The 21,032-nt window shown below is 48.2% G+C and overlaps 2 protein-coding genes across 8 annotated transcripts in view; one reads left to right on the top strand and one right to left on the bottom strand.

Annotated features, from left to right (window-relative positions):
* Positions 1 to 1,047: 1,047 nt before the first annotated feature.
* RAB36 (RAB36, member RAS oncogene family) lies at positions 1,048 to 21,030 on the bottom strand. Of its 4 annotated transcripts, XM_077920582.1 has the most exons (12): positions 20,888 to 21,030; positions 19,512 to 19,646; positions 15,450 to 15,537; positions 14,268 to 14,359; positions 13,727 to 13,792; positions 12,303 to 12,404; positions 11,538 to 11,602; positions 11,120 to 11,171; positions 6,904 to 6,985; positions 4,543 to 4,633; positions 3,206 to 3,325; positions 2,090 to 2,921 (listed from the first exon to the last, which is right to left on the bottom strand). In XM_077920582.1, exons 3-12 carry the CDS (start codon positions 15,516 to 15,518, stop codon positions 2,791 to 2,793), a joined length of 870 nt encoding a protein of 289 aa, XP_077776708.1. In that variant the 5' UTR covers positions 15,519 to 15,537; positions 19,512 to 19,646; positions 20,888 to 21,030; the 3' UTR covers positions 2,090 to 2,790. The 4 variants fall into 4 exon arrangements, with proteins under 4 accessions (XP_028564880.2, XP_077776710.1, XP_077776708.1 ...); XM_028709047.2 differs by lacking the exon at positions 20,888 to 21,030 and having other exon boundaries at positions 1,048 to 2,105; positions 19,512 to 19,648; XM_077920584.1 differs by lacking the exons at positions 13,727 to 13,792; positions 20,888 to 21,030 and having other exon boundaries at positions 1,048 to 2,105; positions 19,512 to 19,656.
* Positions 20,309 to 21,032, top strand: part of RSPH14 (radial spoke head 14 homolog) — a 60,446-nt gene continuing 59,722 nt past the window's right edge. Inside the window, exon 1 of one of the 4 annotated variants that reach the window (XM_077920579.1) lies at positions 20,309 to 20,524. The gene's annotated coding sequence lies outside the window, so the exon portion shown is untranslated. Of the gene's footprint in view, positions 20,525 to 20,598; positions 20,704 to 20,749; positions 20,817 to 21,032 lie in introns of those variants that run through there. The other 3 variants (XM_028709043.2, XM_077920581.1, XM_077920580.1) reach the window with 3 other exon arrangements.

The following is a 21,032-nucleotide window of genomic DNA, read 5'->3' as shown; positions in this document are numbered from 1 at the left end:
GAGAGAGCCTGAGAACAGAAGGGGGAGCCAAAGGCAAAGGTTCTTGATACCCCTGCTCTGACTCCCCACCGAAGGAAGGAAGAGAGGTTGGTAACTGGGCAGTTCATTTCCTTGGCTTGGTTTGAATTCTGGAAAGTTCCTCCAATCCCTTCCACTGTTTTGGCCAGAGACAGGGAGCCACAGTGATCCCCAAGTGGTGCCCTGGACAGTTTCCTATGGGAGTGAAAGCAATCAGCTCGGTTCAGAAAGGAAAGGAGGTAATCTCCTCCCTCAGGGACCATATCTAAGCTTGTGTACACATTCAGTTCACTCCCACTTCTGGTTTGGAAAGGAGTACAGTGGTACCTCTGGTTACGTACTTAATTAGTTCTGGAGGTCTGTTCTTAACCTGAAAGTGTTCTTGGGCTGAAGCACCACTTTGGCTAATGGGGCCTCCTGCTGCTGCCGCGCCGCTGGAGCACGATTTCTGTTCTCATCCTGAAGCAAAGTTCTTAACCCGAGGTACTATTTCTAGGTTAGTGGAATCTAACCTGAAGCGTATGTAACCTGAAGTGTATGTAACCCAACGTACCAGTGTACACACAACATTAGCTACAATCCAGATCTAGCCTATTGTTTCTGATGATATACTGTGCTTTGGTGTGTTTCCCCACAAACTAGCTTTGATCCATTTTGAGAAGGGGGGACGACGACCCTGTCTTAGCTGTGCTTTTAAGTCTATAATGTGTGCACAGCCTTTGCCTTTTGACAGGTTCAGCTCTCATTGGATTCTGGGGGCCATGCAGTTTTCTGGCCACCAGGGAGTAGACATGCCACATTTACACTAACAAAAAGTCCGTGGCACCCAGTGCCTGCCCAGAGACTGGGGAAGGTGCCAGAAAGATTAAAGGTAGCAGAGAAATGACGGACATCCAATCTGGCTGGAACACACACACCAAACTAGCCAAGAGGCACATTCTGGGCTTTAAGCAGCTCTCCCCTTTCTCCTAGGGTGGGGGGATGTTTTAGCATAAATTGTTCTGGCTTCCAAAGTATCAGTCTTCAGAGGACATCAGAAAGCACGTTTAATTCCACAACTGACATGAAAATAAAGACCAGTTTTGTACAACTGCAGCTGCTAATATCTAAGGCAGTTAGAGAAGTGGGATCATTCCACACCTCGGAGCAATGCAGAAGACTCGGGAGGCAACCTACCACCCACTACTGGCTAAGATGGAATGATGCTGCTCATTCCTTAACCACCATCTGAGAAGGACCACAGGACTATGTGCTTTCTCTTCCTTCATTTCCTCACCCCTCGGATTCTACAGATTCCTCCTGCTGCTCTTAACCATGATTAAGTCAGCACTATGATTAACCACGGTGATCACGAACTAGAGAAATTCAGCTTGAGAAGGATGCAAAGCTGCCAAGACTACAACTCTCAGGAGCACCTGCTGGTAGAGGCTGTTTTGGGACTACATTTCCCTCCAGCCACAGTCAAGAGGTCCAAGGCATCTAGGGAAGAATGACCTGCTCCCTTAGCTGGGCTAGAAGGAGTTTTAGCCCCCAACACCTGGAGGGCGCCAGGTCTAACTGAATTCACAGAGAGACACCAAATCAGAGCTTCCTTCACATCTGCAGCCTCTCTCATAGGGCAGGTCCACCGTGTGCTCTCCACTCCCAAGGTCTGTCGTTTCCACAGAAACAGGCTTTGCAAGTTTGGAACAGGATGGGTTTCCTGGAGAGGGAAAGAGAGAAAGAGAAAGAGAAAGACAGATTGTGCTGATAACAAACACACCCTCCTGGAAAAGGCAGATCATTTCCCATAACGTGAGCTCAGAAAATAGAATTTTTCCAAAGAGAGGAGAGAGGCTGTCCGTTCCCCTGAAGGCAGATCAAAGCAAAGTGGGCTTTGGCAGGGGGGGGCTGCACCGCTGTTTCCCTGCCCCCCTCCTTGTCCTGCTGCTGCTGCTTGTTCAGATATTCAGCTGCTTTTCTGAAGTGCAATTTGGCGAATCCTTCAACAGGCCAGGAACTTGTTATACCCACAGCTGGCTACTAGCAACAACTTGGGCTGGCTTGTGGGTTGGCTTCCAAAGTCTCCGGCGAGTCCCCTTCTATTTCTGCAACAAGGGAACAAAGAAATGGCCAAATCAATCCTTTTGGAACATCACTTTCCAGAAAGGGTTAACAGGCAACAGCTGTGTTCATCCCAGTCTTCATAAACATTTGCACGGCGCTAGATGGATAGGCTAAGGGACACGGGTGGCGCTGTGGGTTAAACCACAGAGCCTAGGGCTTGCCGATCAGAAGGTTGGCGGTTCGAATCCCCGCGACGGGGTGAGATCCCGTTGCTCGGTCCCTGCTCCTGCCCACCTAGCAGTTCAAAAGCACGCCAGTGTAAGTAGATAAATAGGTACCGCTCCAGCGGGAAGGTAAACGGCGTTTCTGTGCGCTGCTCTGGTTCACCAGAAGCGGCTTAGTCATGCTGGCCACATGACCCGGAAGCTGTACGTTGGCTCCCTCTGCCCATAAAGCGAGATGAGCGCCGCAACCCCAGAGTCAGCCACGACTGGACCTAATGGTCAGGGGTCCCTTTAGCTTTAGATGGGTAGGCAACCTTCCTGTGCTTGTCGGCATGAAGGCTGGGGTCCTACTGGCCTCCCTTCCCCAACCTGGTGCCCTCCAGAGGTTTGGGGCTGCAAGTCCTATCAGTCCTAGTCACTGTGGAGGGGAGGGGCTGCTATATGCATTTATATTTATTATTTATTCATAAGAATATTATATACCACTTAAGACAGGATCAGCTTACCCAAGGGAATGTGTGCGTGCTACAGCACAGAACACAGAGAAGTAGGAAAAGGGGCCCCAGATACCAGAAAGACCGCCTATAACATATTTCATACTTTGAAGATGAATGTGAACATCTTGAATTGGGCCTGGGAACAGAACAGAAACCAGCGCAACCAGTTTTAAGACATGGATTATGCAAGCCCTAAGTGGAACCCTGGTCAGTCATTTTGCATTTTCAGGCTTGCTGAAGTTTCCAAGTGGTCCTGCGATTCTGGGGCAGATGGGAGTCAGAGCCCAAAATGGTTGGAGAGCAACCAATCAGCAAAGACTTTTTTAAGCAGAAGAAAAAGCTATCTGCCCCCCCCCTATCCTCGTCCCTTGAAAATGTTTTGTTGTTTTAATCAAACAAAGACAATTCAGTTCAACCTACTGATGAGGTTTCCTGCACCAATTTGGGCCATTCGGCTGCTGCTCTTCTCCAGCTCCATCAGCATCGATTTTTCAAAGGCTAAGGCAGCAACTCGGGAAAAAAAACCCTTGACGTTTTCCCCTGGTGAGAGAAAGAGAGGGTGGGGAGGTAGAGGGAATTGCTGTAACCTTTGAGGGGCTCAAGTATTTAAAGCAGTGTTTCCCAAACTTGGGTCTCCAGCTGTTTTGGGACTACAATTCCCATCATCCCTGACCACTGGTCTTGCTAGCTAAGGATGATGGGAGTTGTAGTCCAAAACCAGCTGGAGGCCCAAGTTTGGGAAACACTGTTTTAAAGTGTGCATGGCTAACCTGTGGCTCTCGAACTGCAGCAGTTGTAGTTAACTCTGCTGGCTGGGGATGATGGGAGTTGTAGTCCATCAAAATCCACAGGGTCATGGGTTAGCCACTCCCGTTTTAAACACAGGGTGGTACTATAGGCAGCTGCTATAAACAAAGAATGGCTCCTGTCTCTTCCAACATCCCTACCCACCCCCTCCCAAAAATGGGGGGGCGTTCAAGGGACTACCTTTGGCATCTTGGCATGAGCCCGTGTGGAGTTCCAGAGCAGAAGGGTGCATTTCACAAGGATCAAACTCTGCACCCAAGCAGAGCACCACTATGAAAGACACTGTCCCACATACCGTATTTTTCGCTCCATAGGGTGCACCGGACCATAGGGCGCACCCAGTTTTTAGGGGGGGAAATCAAGAAAAAAAATTATTTTCCCCCCCCAGCCCCAAAGAGCAGTATACAGGATGTGCGCAACCTCTCCCTGCCGGAGGGGTTGCGCGCGGCTATGGCACAAGCCAAGGCAGCCAGCGGGATGGATCCCGCTAGCTGTTTTGGCTTCCTCTTTAGCCCCACACAACCTCTCCCTGCTGGGAGAGGCTGCGCGGGGCTAAAGAAGCCGCAGCCTCTCCCTGCTGGAGTGGCTGCGCGCGGCTATCCCTGAAGCCTGGAGAGCGAGAGGGGTCGGTGCGCACCGACGCCTCTCGCTCTCTAGGCTTCAGCGAAAGCAACGCGAAGCCTTTGGAGCACGGAGGGAGTGCTCCCTCTGCGCTTCGGAGGCTTAGCGTTGCTTTCGCTGAAGCCAAGGAGCCTGCGTTTGCTCCATAGGACGCACACACATTTCCCCTCAATTTTTGGAGGGGAAAAGGTGCGTCCTATAGAGCGAAAAATACGGTAAGTCCCTGGGCAAGCTGGCAGCTTAACTCCTTGAAGGAGACCAGCTGGCATGCCCACCCCGTCAGCCCTGCAGCACTGGCACTCCCAAACACTTCAATGGGCTCAACTCACCTGTCTTGGCTGAAACGGACCAATATTCTGCCTGCATTTCATTGGCCAGGTGGATGGCGTCCTGTTCTGTCCGCTCACAGGCAGCGTCAGACTGAAAAAGAAAGCAACCACAGCCAAGGAACAGCAATCTCTATGTTGCGCTGCAAATGGGTAAACTTCCCCCTCACCCCCAAAACACAAATACAGTGGTACCTCGGGTTAAGTACTTAATTCGTTCCAGAGGTACGTTCTTAACCTGAAACAGTTCTTAACCTGAAGCACCACGTTAGCTAATGGGGCCTCCTGCACGATTTCTGTTCTCACCCTGAAGCAAAGTCCTTAACCCGAGGTACTATTTCTGGGTTAGCGGAGTCTGTAACCTGAAGCATATGTAACCCGAGGTACCACTGTATGACCTACCTAACAGCCATTTTTCCTTCTTAAGAACAGAGAGGGATTTGCTTCTGCAAAATGTGGCCATGAGTTGGCTTTGGAAAGAGATTAGACCAGCTTTTCCCAACTAGGGATGGGCAAGTCTGTCAATCCCAACTTCTCTCACCTTTTCAGCTCCCCATGCCCCACCCAATTCAGTTTGCTGCATTTCCACATTAGTTTGCTCCCCCCAAAAAGCAGGTCCTTGCAAAAAGTGTTTTAGGGCACATTTTCCCTGTATACAGTTTCGCTTGATAAACACAGATGCTTACAAGTCATTTCCACTATGCCTTTTTATACACTTTTGGGGGCTGGTGAACTGTATAGGAACATTTGGAGAGAAGGGCAAATTTCTAAAGATAAAAGCTAAGTTTTCCTTCATTTTTTTTAAAAAAGGAAGTGTGACTGAGATGAGATTTGCATTTAGAAGTGAACCACATTGGATTCCTGCCCCCATCTCTCTCTCTAACCAGATGCCCTCCAGATGTTTCGGTTGGCAACTCCCACCAGCCCCAGCATCGTCCAGCTATGTGGGCTATGATAGAAGCTGCCGTCCAAAACATCTGGAGGGCACCAGGTTGGCAAAGGCTGAATTAGACCAATGCATTGAAGAATTAGTCTGCCAAACAGAAGCTGTAGAAGACTGTGCCACCTTTTAAGCTCTGCCTGCTGGCACTAAAAAGCATCTGACCATACGTGGTTGGATACATAAGATAAGAACCTGTTCAGCACAAGAAAATTTTGCTTCCTTCTACCTGGGCAATTATTATATTCTTATTTCACAGTGTATGGAAAATGTAACACATGAACCTGCCCTTACAGTTGAACCCGTATTTTAATTAACTGTTTTTTCTTTTTCTATTATGTTTTATTGTAATTTTATTAGTGTTAACCACCCTGAGCCTGATTGTGGCCGGGGAGGGCAGGGTATAAATAAAAAAATATATATTATTTTTTATTATTATTTGAACCCCAAAGGAAAAAAATAGCATTTATGGTGGTGTTCTGCTGATTGAATTTTCCTACGGTATCTGCTCTCTGTTATTTGGAAAATACAAATTCTGTCCTCCTCCTACGTTTTATAACTTTTTTTTTTCTTGTTTGTTTACTTTAACTTTTGACTTAACATTGATAAAAACCTTTATTATAAAAAAGAACTTGTATCCAAACCCATGTACAGCTATTACAGTAAAGGGGAGAAGCTGCCTTTAAGCATCTGTTGTCAGCCTAGATAGGCTGCTGGTCTCTTCTGAGTTTTAAACCTGCATTTTCCTCCCGCTGCCTTACCAAAGAAATCTGTCCAGAACTGACAAGTGCATAATCCTTTGGGGGCACATTTCCCCTGCTTCAGCAGGGCAAGGAGCTGATGAGCAGAAATGGTTTGAAAAGACACCAGGAAAGTGTTTGTGCTAGAGGCTGCTCAGGATGATGATGATGATGATGATGAAGAAGAAGAAGAAGAACTCAACTCAACAGCAAGAAAAGTGAATTCTGAATCCTTGTCGGGTCTTGGCTATGGAAGGAACCACAGACCACAGAGACCCCTTGCTCCAGCTTCTGCACACAAAGGACATTGTCCCTCTCTCTGCTTCAGGCCCCTTTTATCTATGTGTCCTGCATTTGTCAGCCAGGCTTGTCCCAAGTGCTCCCAACTGGAGGCTTCATATTGCAGGCCAGATGTTCTGATACAGGTCACTGTTGTGCACCCACACATTCTGTTTCCCCCAGTTGTGGTTATTGGTTGCAGTTCCGCTGCAGTTACTGATGGCTAGAACTTCTTCTAGCCCTGCTGTTAGGGCAAGTTGAGCTCCCGGCAACCAGCCATCATCACACAGTTACCATCCAGACGGGACACATAAATTGTGCATGGAAACTGCAGTTCCGTAATACCGCTCAAGGTTCCGAGTAGAGCAGCTGCAGCATTTATTTTGCGAGCTGCCATGCACTTACCACTAAATCTTTTTTTGTTCCAACGAGAAAGACGAAGCTGGAGCCTGGTTCATTCTCCCTCAATGCATCCTCCAGCCACTGCCTGAAAAAGGAGGAGGAGGAGGACGACAGAGGAAATGTCTGAAGGATTTAGAATGCACAAGATGGCTGAGTTTCATGTAAATGCCTTTAATGTTTGATGTTTTATTATGCTTTTATATGTACTGGAAGCTGCCCAGATGTGGCTGTGGCAACACAGCCAGATGGGTAGGGTATAAATGATATGATGCAGGCAGTTTGCGTAGGGTGAAAAATGACAAGGGATCATCCCAGTGTGGAGAGTTCTGGAGGGAATGGGGGCGGCATACACACCATACATTTAAAGCACACAAAACTCAGACAGAATCCTGGGAACCATCAGAGGGCTACTATTCACAGTACAGTGGTGCCTCGCAAGACGAAATTAATTCGTTCCGCAAGTCTCTTCGTCTTGCGAGTTTTTCGTCTTGCGATGCACGGTTTCCCATAGGAATGCATTGAAAATCAATTAATGCGTTCCTAGGGAAACCGCCTTCAGACCAGGTCCGGGGACAGTGTGTCCCCCGACCTCTTCTGAAGGCTGGGGGGGGCGAAAGTCTTTGCTCCCCCCGCCTGCATTCAAAAGCCCTCTGGGACAGCGGAGAAACGTGCTGCGTTTCTCCGCTCTCCCGGGAAGGCAGGCAGGGGGGAGCAAAGACTTTTGCCCCCCGCTGGCCTTCAGAAGAGGTCCAGGACCTCTTCTGAAGGCTGGCGGGGGGCAAAAGTCTTTGCTCCCCCCCTGCCTTCAAAAGATGTCCGCCCAGGGTTCGCGGACCTGTCCGCAAGCAGCGGCAGCGCTGCCGCAGCTTGCGGAGAGTTGCCGGCATGCCGAAGCCTGGGCGCGCTGAGATCAGCGCGCCCAGGCTTCGCGGCCCCGCCCCCGGCATCGGGGCATGGTCCCGATGGCGGGCGGCGGGGGGAGGCGTTCCCGCCCGTCCACCGGCATCAGGGCATGGTCCCGATGGCGGGCGGTGGGGGGAGGCGTTCCCGTCCGCCGCCCGGCATCGGGGCATGGTCCGGGGCTTTTAAATTGCCCCGGAACAGCGGAGAAGTCCCCCGCTGTCCCGGGGCTTTTTCAAATGCTGGCGGGCGACAGCGAGGGTTCGCTCCCGCCCGCCAGCATTTTAAGATCGCCCCGACAGCGGAGAAGTCCCCCGCTGTCCCGGGGCTTTTTAAAATGCTGGCGGGCGACAGCGGAGGCTTCGATCCCGCCCGCCAGCATTTTAAGATCGCCCCGGACAGCGGAGAAGTCCCCCGCTGTCCCGGGGCTTTTTAAAATGCTGGCGGGCGACAGCGGAGGCTTCGCTCCCGCCCGCCAGCATTTTAAGATCGCCCCGACAGCGGAGAAGTCCCCCGCTGTCCCGGGGCTTTTTAAAATGCTGGCGGGCGACAGCGGAGGCTTCGATCCCGCCCGCCAGCATTTTAAGATCGCCCCGACAGCGGAGAAGTCCCCCGCTGTCCCGGGGCTTTTTAAAATGCTGGCGGGCGACAGCGGAGGCTTCGCTCCCGCCCGCCAGCATTTTAAGATCGCCCCGACAGCGGAGAAGTCCCCCGCTGTCCCGGGGCTTTTTAAAATGCTGGCGGGCGACAGCGGAGGCTTCGATCCCGCCCGCCAGCATTTTAAGATCGCCCCGACAGCGGAGAAGTCCCCCGCTGTCCTGGGGCTTTTTAAAATGCTGGCGGGCGACAGCGGAGGCTTCGCTCCCGCCCGCCAGCATTTTAAGATCGCCTCGACAGCGGAGAAGTTCCCCGCTGTCCCGGGGCTTTTTAAAATGCTGGCGGGCGACAGCGGAGGCTTCGCTCCCGCCCGCCAGCATTTTAAGATCGCCCCGACAGCGGAGAAGTTCCCCGCTGTCCCGGGGCTTTTTAAAATGCTGGCGGGCGACAGCGGAGGCTTCGCTCCCGCACGCCAGCATTTTAAGATCGCCCCGACAGCGGAGAAGTTCCCCGCTGTCCCGGGGCTTTTTAAAATGCTGGTGGGCGACAGCGGAGGCTTTGCTCCCGCACGCCAGCATTTTAAGATCGCCCCGACAGCGGAGAAGTTCCCCGCTGTCCCGGGGCTTTTTAAAATGCTGGCGGGCGACAGCGGAGGCTTCGCTCCCGCACGCCAGCATTTTAAGATCGCCCCGACAGCGGAGAAGTTCCCCGCTGTCCCGGGGCTTTTTAAAATGCTGGCGGGCGACAGCGGAGGCGCTTCCCCGCTGTCCCGGAGATTTCCCTATGGGCTTTCGTCTTGCGAAGGAAGCCCATAGGGAACTTCGTCTTGCGAAGCGCCTCCAAAACGGAAAACCCTTTCGTCTAGCGGGTTTTCCGTCTTGCGAGGCGTTCGTCTTGCGGGGTACCACTGTACTCTTAAACCAGTGATGGCCAAACTTGGCCCTCCAGCTGTTTTGGGACCACAATTCCCATCATCCCTGACAACTGGTCCTGTTATCTAGGGATGATGGGAGTTGTAGTCCAAAAACCGCTGGAGGGCCAAGTTTGGCCATCACTGCCTTAAACAAACTACAGTTTCCAGAATTTTGCAAAGGAGGAGAATGGGCATTAAATGTGTTTTAAAGGAATGGTGCACAGGAAGCCTCCTAGAAGGGGAAGAAATACAATGTTGATAGAATGGGGAGCCCCACAAAGTTCTGCTCTCATCAGCAGTAGTTTGGGCCAACTGCACATGGCAGTATTAATACATTTCAGAGCTGAAAAGGTGAATAAATAAGCAACTTATGATAGTGACATGCTAGATATAAGGATTTATCAGGCATTTCTCAAGTGGGAAGGGAAGCCGGCACTGCTTGCTCGTAACTGACCACCTGATATTGTTCTCCGTGTTAGGATTGGTCTTAGAAGAAGAAGAAGAAGAAGAAGAAGAAGAAGAAGAAGAAGAAGAGGAGGAGGAGGAGTTTGGATTTGATATCCTGCTTTATCACTACCCGAAGGAGTCTCAAAGCGGCTAACATTCTCCTTTGCCTTCCTCCCCAACAACAAACACTCTGTGGGGTGAGTGGGGCTGAGAGACTTCAAAGAAGTGTGACTGGCCCAAGGTCACCCAGCAGCTGCACGTGGAGGAGCGGAGACGCGAACCCGGTTCCCCAGATTATGAGACTACCGCTCTTAACCACTACACCACACTGGCTCTCATAAACAGGTGAGCAAGAGCCTAGGTCGGCCTTTGGACTACAACTCCCATCAGACCCTTGGCTGTGCTGGCTGAGGCTGATGGGAGTTGTAGTCCAAAACATGTGAAGGGGTTACAGTTGGGGAAGGCCAGCCCCGTCTCCTGCACAATTCCCCCACCCTGAACAAACTCACTGACACACGCTCCATTGTCCACCAGCCACATGTTGGCCGATTCCATTCATCCTGAAACAGAACCCCTGATCTCGGGTCTGATTGTGTGGTATATGAAAGTACAGAAAGTGATCCATTGGAGGAAAGCAGTAATGAGAGGAACTGGGGATTAGCATGATGAGAACAGGAGGAAGGGGCAGAGGGGAGAGGAAATGGAAACCAGAGAAAGAGGAACACACACCATATGTTCTTCCCTCTTGAGAAAAAATAATATCTCCTCCTCTGCCAGTCCCCTTGGAGCAATGCCTCGTGTCTGGCCCACCAAAGGGGGTGAGCAACTTAGCCATCTTTATCAAGTGCCGACGGAAAACCCTGGAGGGAAGCCGGGCAGGGAGGCCCCCGTGGGACAGATAAATGGTGCCAGCACCAGGGAAATACAATCACCTCCAGGGAATATGTCAAATGCTAAACAGAAACAAGACAGCAGGAAGGAGAGAGAGAGAGAGAGAGAGAGAGAGAGAGAGAGAGAGAACTCACAGGGAAACTGTGTGCCACCAATTTCACATGAAGAGCAGTGATTTCTGTGTCACAAGGCAATGAGCTAATAAGAACCTCATTCTTTCAGCAAGTGCAAGCGAAACCTCAATACCAACCCTCTCTATTTATCGGGGTGGGAAACCTGTGGCCAGTGGTGGTGGGAAGGGACTGGCAGAGAGACTGAACAGGAAGTGGAACCAGAGCCAACACATTTTGGTTTTCTCCCTATCCTGATCCTTCCTGCTCACACCCACTGACAGGCCCAGCCTGCTTAAGCCTGTCTAATCCCCCCCAGTCCTCAGGAAAGTTTTTGCAAGAAAGAATGGCAAGGACTTACTTGGTATGATCCAAAGTCTGGATGTCGGCCAAATCAAAGACTGTTATAATCACTGCAACGAAACCAAGAGAGGATTAGGAGACATTCTAGGTCCAGAAGGCAGGAGAAAGGGGTTGTTTTAGTTCTGACTCAGCAGACATCCAGAAGGAAAGAGGCTGGGGACACAGCGCTGGCTTAAAATGGAACTGAGTTGTTCTCTTCCTCAAAGTCAGATTTTTTTTTGGGGGGGGGATGCTTCAAAATGCAGTATTTAATCAGAAATGAAAGGATAGCTATGGATTGGGGCGAAGTCGTGTCTACACGGCTCCCCGAACCAGCGGCGGCAGTGCCCTGGAGGCAGAGTAAATGGGAGAATGTCTGCAGCCCCAGGAGTCAGCTTTTGCCCTGCTAGCAAGGAAGCAAAAAGCTTTTGACTCACCTTCTGCTCCTCTGTAGTAGGCGGATGCAATGCACTTGAACTTCTCCTGGCCGGCTGTATCCCATCTGGGCAAGAGTGGAATAAGGGAAGTTTGATCAGTCATGGTGAGCGAGGGCCTAAGTGAGCCCAGGGATTAAGCAAATGGCTTAGGAGTACAAGCTGAAGAAGACTGTGATGCTTGAGTCAATGTCATCTGGAAGATGCCCTTTTCCCTTTTTAATCACACTTCCGTCTTGGCCACTGGCCTTGCTGGCTGCTGGGGGGAGTTGGAGCTCAGCCAACAGATGAAAAGACCCCCACAGATCCCCCTGCCCCTTGGTTTACAACCAGTAAGAAGTCTGCTTCTCAAAATGAATGGCGGCTGCTTGGCCATTATAGGTCCCCTGAATGAAAGCTGTTCAACAGTGGAATGGACTTTAAAAACTTCGCTGGAGTTTTTAAAACAGAGGTTGAATGGGCATCTGTCATGGATGCCATAGCTGAGATTTCTGCATTGCAGGGGGTTGATCTAGTCAGTGTTTCCCAACCTTGGGCCTCCAGCTGTTTTCGAACTACAATTCCCATCATCCCTGACCACTGGTCTTGCTAGCTGAGGATTATGGGAGTTGTAGTTCAAAAACAGCTGGAGGCCCAAGGTTGGGAAATGCTGATCTAGATGACCCTTGTGTTCCTTCCAGCTCTATGGTTCTATGTTTCTTTGATTCTGGCTGGCTCTGTAAAAGCATCCCGCACGTATGGTGAGCCACGTGTTCATTTCCAACTTACATCTGAAGATTGTATGGAACTCCAGCTATCTCAAAACGCTCAATTTCAAAATCCACTCCAATGGTTGCCTTGTAATCCCGGTCAAAAACATCTTTACAAAACCTGCAAGGGAAAAATGGGGAGTACCCACCTTATTGTTATTATTATTGTTGCTATTATTGTTATTATTATTGGCTGCTTTAGATGGTTTTTAATATTGTGCTTTAATTCTGTAACCTGCTCTGGGACCTTAAGGTGAAGGGCAGGAAATAAAATAAATAAGGGTGTGGGAATGCTGACAAGAGGATGTTTGAAAGAAAGATCAATGGAAAAAAGGTGAGGGAAGAAGACATGTTGGCTACCTCTGCCTTAAATCAAAAGTTTTCACATAGTAGTAGTATTTAAGAAATATTCCACTATTATTATTTATTCAATTTATATACCACCCTTAGATCCCAGGGTGGTGAACAACATTAAAAACACATTACAGAACATCAAGGATAAAAACATAATAAAAAGCATACTATCAGCCAGATAATAAAATAGTCATCGTAATAACAGTCCTCTCCCCCACACTTTCACAGGCCATAGATTTTTTGATAGCCCTAGGCCTGGGTAAAGAGGAATGTTTTTGCCTGGCGCCTAAAGACATGTAATGATGGCGCCAGGTGAGCCTCTCTGGGAAGAGCATCCCACAATTGGGGAGCCACCACAGAAAAGGCCCACTCTCTTGTACTAAATAAACTCTCTGAGAAAACCCTAGTAACCATTGTACAGTGGTGCCCCGCAAGATGAATGCCTCGCAAGACGGAAAACCCGCTAGACGAAAGGGTTTTCCGTTTTGGAGGTGCTTCGCAAGATGAATTTCCCTATGGGCTTGCTTCGCAAGACGAAAATGTCTTGCGAGTCTCGCCATTCCCCCCCCCCCGCTTTCCCCCCCCCTTTTCTAAGCCGCTAAGCGCCTTTTAGCAGCTCAGCCGCTAAGCCTTTAATAGCCGCTAAGCCGCTAATAGCGCTAATCCGCTTAGCCGCTAACGGGGTTGCTTCGCAAGATGAAAAAACCGCTAGACGAAGAGAATCGCGGAACGGATTCTTTTCGTCTTGCGAGGCACCACTGTATGTGAGCGGAAGCTGTGTGGTTAAACACGCATCTAAGAGCCTTTCCAAGTTCTGAGCAGGAGGAACTCAAAAACAGAGACTGGCAGCTGTGTTCGTAGGCATGGGTCAGGAGGAGACACATAACTTTAACCTGGGGTGTCTCCTCTTCTTGGTACTATCCTTAAGGAGTGCTTCGCAAGCACTGCTTCAGGCAGGTGGTAGCTACGATGCAAACAGGTCAGCCAGAAAGACTTATAAACTGAGGTCAGTGGCTGCACTTTGAGGCTGGAACTTTGGACAGTCTTTGACAAACACCACTAAAACTACGTGTCAAAACAGATTTGTACCTGTTGATGAGGCTTGTTTTCCCAACATAGAGGTCTCCCACCACAACGACTTTTGATATTTTTAGCCTGAAACACACATGTTGGTTTTTTCCACATTGCACAGTCTCATTGAAATGGAAGAACCATATCAGATTAATACTTCTATTCGGACCAATAAAAAACATTACAAAGAACACATACAGTATATGAGATACAAATAGTGCAGAGTAAAACACAAAAAATGCTTAAATAATAATTCTTCTACCATAATCTGAATAAACTAGACAATACCCCAGATCCCTGAAATAAGCGTGTGTGTGAACCTTTCTTCATCCTCTTGCGATCTTATTTGTGCTGCAATGTTCCTTCTAAATTGTCAACAGGTATCATTTTTTTAGATTTTAAGGTTATATAGGCATTTGACACCCCAGCAATTTTGAAACATTGCAAAACGTATATTCTTAAGATTGCAGGTCAGTTCCAAAATACATAAGGAAACATTGCCTGTGACTGAAACTCTTGTTACGGCACAAAGCGTCATCTCTCCTTGATGCCGACTCACCCAACAGTGCCTGTGTTCTGTCTCCGACAGGCACTCCTCACCTGGGCGTGGAAGTGATCTTTGAGCTGGAGGCAGGCCTCAGGTGTGTACCACTGCAGACACACAGGAAGGAGGAGCATGAGATCAGCTGGGCCAGGACTTCACCTAGCCAGTCCTCTAGGACAGCTTTGCCAGGCCCAAGGCAAAAGGTATGACAGGCTCTGTTTTAGGGAATGCCTCAGGCCAGAGGGTTTCAACCTTTTCAGGTTCATGGCTTCCTTGACCAACTACATTCTTTCTACGGCACCCCTGGGGGGCTCAGGAGCCCAGTTACATCATCCCATCCTAAAGATCCCAGGCCACAGAGAGGTTAGGCTGGCCTCAACTAGAGCCAGGGCCTTCTCGGTCGCGGCTCCAATCTGGTGGAACGCTCTGTCACAAGAGACTAGGGCCCTGCAGGACCTGACATCCTTCCGCAGGGCCTGCAAGACAGAGCTGTTCCACCAGGCCTTTGGTCAGGGCGCAGCCTGACCCCCTCCTCTGGCAATCGGCAATATGCACAGAATTTGGCTTGATGGTTGCCATTAATTTGATTTTAATTTAATTTGATTTAATTAATTTTATAATGAATGTTTTAGAATGTCGGATTATTTTGATTGTTGTTAGCCGCCCTGAGCCCAGCTTCGGCTGGGGAGGGCGGGATATAAATAAAATTTATTTTATTTTATTTATTTATTTATATCCCTTGCCTGCAGAGCCGGCACCTACGGCTTTTCAAACATCTTCCGTTCCCTCAGCCTCCTCTCCTCTCCTCTCCCCTCTCTTTAGGAGTCCTGTGGGCAGCCACTGCTGCCGCCCCTGGTCTCTGAGCTCCCCCCACACACACACAAAAAAGAGGTGCTTCCTCACACTGCCCCACAGGGCACCCCCCCCCCCGGCCAGCCCCAAAGGCACTATTTGCCTGGGGAGCTTGTAGCCAAGGCTGCTGCTGTAAAAAACAGCCATGCAAGCCTCTGGGAGGCAGAAACGCGAGAGGGCATCAGGGGAGGGAGGGAAGGAAAGAGGGGCAGAGGCTGGTGTTGCCCATGGCACCCCTGACCACCATGCAAGGCACGTCAGGGTGCCACGGCATACTGGTTGAAAACCACTGCCTCAGGCTGTCAGGGAATGAAACCAGCAGACACAGGAGGACAGTTTACCTACCTTGGGGAAGTGGGAGATGGTTCTGTCTCTGCTCACAGGTGGCGTCACATGCAGGAAGTTGGCCTTCATTGCCCAAATCCAGCGGGTGCTGTCAATACAAACCAGAAAACTATCGCTGGTATCTAACACCTGTCAAACCAGAATGACTGGCAGAATCCGAGACCAGGGAGAAGAGTCGGTGGAAGAAGATTGGAAAAAATTTAAAGTATATTTACAGAAATATTGTAAAATTAATGAATGTCAGAAGGATGCTGGAATGAAGTTACATGGTTTTAGCAGAAAGGTTATAAAGAACTAAGTAAAAAAGGGATTGTTAATGGGTCAAAGTGTAAAATTTAAGGTCAAATTGTGTTAAGACAAATTTTAGAACAAAATCTGAGAAAGATGGAAAGGATTTGCTGAAACAGTTAATTGAATCAGAATACAAAAAAGGGAGGTGTGAGGAGGTCGATGAAACAAGTAAATGAAAGATAAAGATATGGAAATACTAAATGTGTTTTTAAATGTTCTTGTCTTTTAAATGTTTTTGTTTTTCTCATTGCTTTGTTGTATGGTTTTTTATTGTGTTTTTTATTTTTTTATTTTTGAAGTATTGTAACTTTTTATTGTCTTTTTTTCTTTTTTTGTAATTGTCAAACAATTTAAATATCATTAAAAAAAACACCACACCTGTCAAACCAGGAAAAATGTATAGGACGAGTAGTAAAATCTGTTGGAAATGTAAAGAAAAGGATGGTGATTTTTACCACATGTGGTGGACATGTGATAAAATGAAAGAGTTTTGGGAATTGATCTATAATGAATTTAAAAAGATGCTTAAATAGACCTTCCCAAAAAAGCCTGAAGAACTACTGCTAGGTTTGATAGGAGAGGATATTAAGAAGATGGACCAAAGATTATATATGTATGTTACGACAGCTGCCAGAGTTTTGATAGCCAAAAAATGGAAAACACAGGAGATACCAACTGTGAAGGAGTGGCAGACAAAGTTGGTCGAGTACGCGGAATTAGCAAAACTGACCCATAGGATTCGTAGTCAGGAGGAAACAAAGTACTAAAAAGAATGGAGTAAATTTATGGTCTATATAAGTGAGAACTGTAGAAATTTGAAGACGTTAGCAGGACTGAAATAAATCTAATGTCATGGTTTAGTTATTATTAAGGAACTGTGGATTAGTGATTGGAATAAGAAAACCTGCGGAAGGGAAGGAGGGAAGTCAACTGCTCTACGGAGCGTAAAGTAAGACAGATGTTAAAAGATTTGAAATATTTGTGTATCTTGTTGGTGTTGGTGTATTTGAAATTAAAACTTAATTAAAAGCATTTTTTTTAAAGAAAAAGACAATACAAACCAGAAAACAATATCGGGGTCATATCAGGGGACTTGCCAACAGCGAAACACAACACCAGCACTTAACGCTTGCGTTTTTGCAGTCCTGACAAAAGTAGTTGGTTGATGTTTTTTTGTAAGGTATTCCTAGAACTGGGTACGTTTATTGCCTCTGAGGCAGAGCAGAGCCATCATGGCTGGTAGCCAAGGATAGCCTCGTCCTCCATGAATTTGTCCAATTCTGTAATTTCCCAGTCTGGACTGTACTAAAAACTTGTGGGGGTGTCTGTTTTCCCTGACTAGTAGTTCCATGTTTGACTGCAAGCTGGTGAGCCTGGCATTTTCCTGAATAATAAAACAGCAAGGCCTTTCATGGATAAAGGATATCGCCAGGATGTTGCCATAGTAGAGGTGAGTGGCATTCTGAGCTTACAATAGCCCAGAAAGAGGGCACAGGGGGACTCCCTTTGCGAGGGCCTCATTTCACAGTGAACATGCCTTTATCCATTTGGATTATATTTTAACTCATTTTAACCGTCTCCCCGGCCACCTCGTGCCACTCCAGAGGCTCAGCTGGAAAACAACTTCAGTTAGCAAAACGCAATGGTCCTGTCCGTCATTATGCAAGTCCCCCATCTGTCATAATGTTAATTTAAAACTCATGATCCATCTGATTTCCAAAATGAACTTAGGAGGCTAACAAAGCAGGAAATGCCATACAATATTTAAAAGCCTATGCCATGCCCACCATTCCTAAAAAAAACACCAATCCCACCAGCAGCCGTAAAATATCAGGATTGGAAACCAACACCAGGAACAAAGTCTGGGCATAGCGGCATGACACCAAAACTAACCCAAGAGCATTCAGCCAAAAGTCTTTTCCGGAACAGCTTTGTTTTGCAAACCTCTTAAGGAGAAGAGCAGTCTTCTCCAGCCTACAGGAGTCATGTTCCAAAGCATCTGAAGGGCACCATGTTGGAGGGAACCGAGTGTCAGGGCCTAATGGCTCTCACTCGGCATTCCTCAGGAAAAGCCATACACTAGGGCTGGGGAACATTCATGGCTCTCCAGATGTTGATGGACTCCCAACTCCCATCAGCCCCAGTCAGCATGACCAAGGTTTGTGGATGAGGGGAGCTGAATAGCTCAGATGGTAGAGCACAAGACTCTTAATCTCAAGTTCGTGGGTTCGTGCCCCATGCTGGGCAATAGATTCCTGCATTGCAAGGGGTTGGATGTGATGACCCTCACGGTCCCTTGCATCTCTATAGTTCTACGATTCTATGAATATGGGGAAGGCTTCGTAGCTCAGTGGTAGAACATGTGCTTTGCATGCAGAAGGTCCCAGGTTCTATCCCCAATGGCATCTCTAGGTAGCAGTGGGACACACGCCTCACTTGAAGCTCCTGCCAACCAAACCAGTGTTTCCGTGCGCTCTGGCACTCGTCACGGTGTCCCGTTGCACCAGAAGCGGTTTAGTCCTGGGACTTACGTTCACATGTGGTCAGGATGTAAATATGTACACATTTTTTGCCAAAGGGTGTTAAAGGAGATAACAGAAATCACTGGGTCCAGAGGTAGAATTATTAGCAATTTACAATGGGGTGGGAGGTTCGCATGCTATGAAAGACTTGTTCACAAATTTATTGACAGCTGCACGACTTATTATAGCTAGGAAGTGGAAGGGACAAGGTGAATATAAAATGGAAGAATGGTATAAAGAGGTGTGGGACAATTAATGATAAATTAACATGTGCTATTAAGGTAAGACGAGGAATATGCAGGAGAAATTATTTTAAGGAGATGTGGAAGGTATTTGTAGAAGTTGTACTGTTAAAACGGAAAGGGGTCAAACCATCGCAAGAGGTGTTGAAATTTTGGGAGGTTGGATAGTTACAATGGAATGGTCTTGGGGGTGGGGTGCACATTTTTAGTTTTATTTATTTATTTAATATTATTACTTTGTTAAAAGAAAAGAAAAAACCAAAAAAAGAAGTGGTTTAGTCATGCTGGCCACGTGACCCAGAAAGCTATCTGCGGACAAACGCCAGCTCCCTCAGCCTGAAATGAGATGAGTGCCGTACCCCATAACGAAGTTTGACTGGACTTAACTGTCCAGGGGTCGTTTACCTTTTTTACCTTTATATGGTGTGGCATAAAAAAACCCAAATAAATAAAACACTTGGAGGGCACCAAGTTGGCAAAGGCGGCATGGGGTGTGTGGTTGTGGTTGTGTAGGACCATTTGGATCTCTGGCCCCAAAAGTGGCCAGCCACTGTAAAAATGCGCCTTTAAGTCTCTCTCTCTCTCTCTCTCTCTCTCTCTCTCTCTCTCTCTCATGCTTTCTTTTCCAGGTGTGGCGATTTGTTTGTGAATTCTAGAAAGAGCATGGTGGAGAAAACTGCTGTACAATATCCTCTATGTGGGTTTTGCATTTCTGTTACAAACAGGTAAAAGAGGAGGGGGAACCAATTAAGCCTTATGTGGATGGTAGGGAGGGAAATCACCCTAGTTCAGCCAGTCTGAAGCTGCAAGGTGGCCATGAACAGCTTGCAGAATCACTTGCTCTAAGCTGGCCTTTGGGTAATTTGCAAAAAAGCAAGGCGGTGGGGGCTGATCCTATTCCCCACCACCACCCCCCAGCAGACCAGGGGCTTTCCCCTGCCCTCCCCCCATGGCATTTACAAAAAAAGGGGCAATATTGGCAAAGAGTGAGAGGAAAAACGACTCACCCTGCAAGAGCTGCTTCCAGGTCTGGAAAGGGGCTGCCGCATCACCATAGGAACCAGAGCGCCTCCCTCTTAGAAGGTGGAGTTAAAATGCAGAGAAACCAACCACCTGAGAGATCTGGCAGACCTTAAAAACCACTCAGAAGAAGGGAGAAAACCTGGTTAATGAATGCCAGATGTTGGCATGCTCAGCTGAGCAACGCCTCCTGCTGCTTGTATAAAGCTGGACAGCTTTTATTAAAGAAAAAAGAAAAAGAACTGAATCACCAGCATTATTAAAATTATTGTTGTTTTTATTCCTTCCATTTATAACCCAGCTTTTCATCCAGGGAGCTCAAGGAGGTTTACATGGTTGTCCAACTTCCCATTTCATCCTCACAACAACCCTGTGAGGTAGGTTAAGACTGAGAGACGGTGACTGGCGCCCAGGGTTAGCCAGCGAGTTTCATGGCAGAGTGGGGGATTCGAACCCTGATCTCTCCTAGGTCTTCGCCCCAAACCCTAACTGTTACACCACAGTGGCTCTGGTTTATATCCGGACAAATGTTTGCAACATCCATATTTAATTGGAAACAAAACAAAGAGCACCATGTACACCACCCTGAGGTCCTTGGAAGAAACAATAGATGCAACGCAACGCAACCAATTAAGAGCGTTGTGCATTTTCCCAACCTGGCGCCCTGCAGGTCTTTGGACTACAACTCCCATCAGCCTCAGCGAGCACAGGGCGGGTGAGACCACCGCAGTGCTTGCTGGGGCTGATGGGAATTGTAGTCCAAATAATCTGGTAAGCGCCAGTTGGGAGGAAGCTGTCTGGGTTTCCCGCAGGGGCAGCGCGGGCTGCAGAGGCTGGCATTTGAGGGCCACCATCTCTCTCTCTCTCTCTCTCTCTCTCTCTCTCTCTCTCGCCTGGCCTCCCCACCACGACACATCGTGCCCAGCCGCCACTTGCGGGAATTACGACATTTGCGCTCAGTCGGACTCCGGCAACACCTCGTAGAGGGTTTTTTTCCCGCGTGCGTAGCTTCGTATTCACAGATCTGGACGTAGGGAGCGAGGGCGTCGCGGTCGCTTAGCAACCAGAGGCCTAGTCAGGGCGACGAATCGGCCGCTTTCGGAGCATTTCTCCCCACTTTGCTAAACTGGGTTTATTGGGTTCCCCCTCTGCCATTTCTATTTTGCGTGTGTGCACCAAGTAATATATTTTACACAGTTGCTTTTGTTCATTTCGATGTTAAATTATTATTATTATTTTTATAAAAAATAAACAAGAATTCCCACGTTTTTCATTCGTGCTTCTCTTTCAGGGTTAATATTATTGTTGTTTGTTCCTATTGAATCGCGGGTGGGGGTTGGAGGGGAGAAGGATAGATATTTACCTTTAAAATCCTGTCTTGCTTTCAGTTGCAACAGGTGTCCTCCACCCCGCTCCAAAAAAAGACACGTGTCCTGTTGATGCCTGTGTCTTGGAACTGAAGCAAAGACACATAGAACTGCTGCTCTTGTTTTCCCTCCCTTTGCCCT

This window comes from Podarcis muralis, chromosome 16 (genome assembly GCF_964188315.1).
Source record: "Podarcis muralis chromosome 16, rPodMur119.hap1.1, whole genome shotgun sequence".
NCBI classification, from domain to species: Eukaryota; Metazoa; Chordata; class Lepidosauria; order Squamata; family Lacertidae; genus Podarcis; species Podarcis muralis.
The sequence above is the reverse complement of the archived record's forward strand: the minus strand, read 5'-3'. Positions and strand labels throughout refer to the sequence as shown.

Excerpts from the sequence above, each read along its gene's own strand:
- RAB36 (XM_077920582.1), bottom strand. The coding sequence starts at position 15,518 with ATGAAGGCCAACTTCCTGCATGTGACGCCACCTGTGAGCAGAGACAGA. Across the intron at positions 14,360-15,449 it reads CCATCTCCCACTTCCCCAAG|TGGTACACACCTGAGGCCTG; the intron begins GTAGGTAAACTG and ends GTGTGTCTGCAG. Across the intron at positions 6,986-11,119 it reads CAGACTTTGGATCATACCAA|GCAGTGGCTGGAGGATGCAT; the intron begins GTAAGTCCTTGC and ends CTCCTTTTTCAG.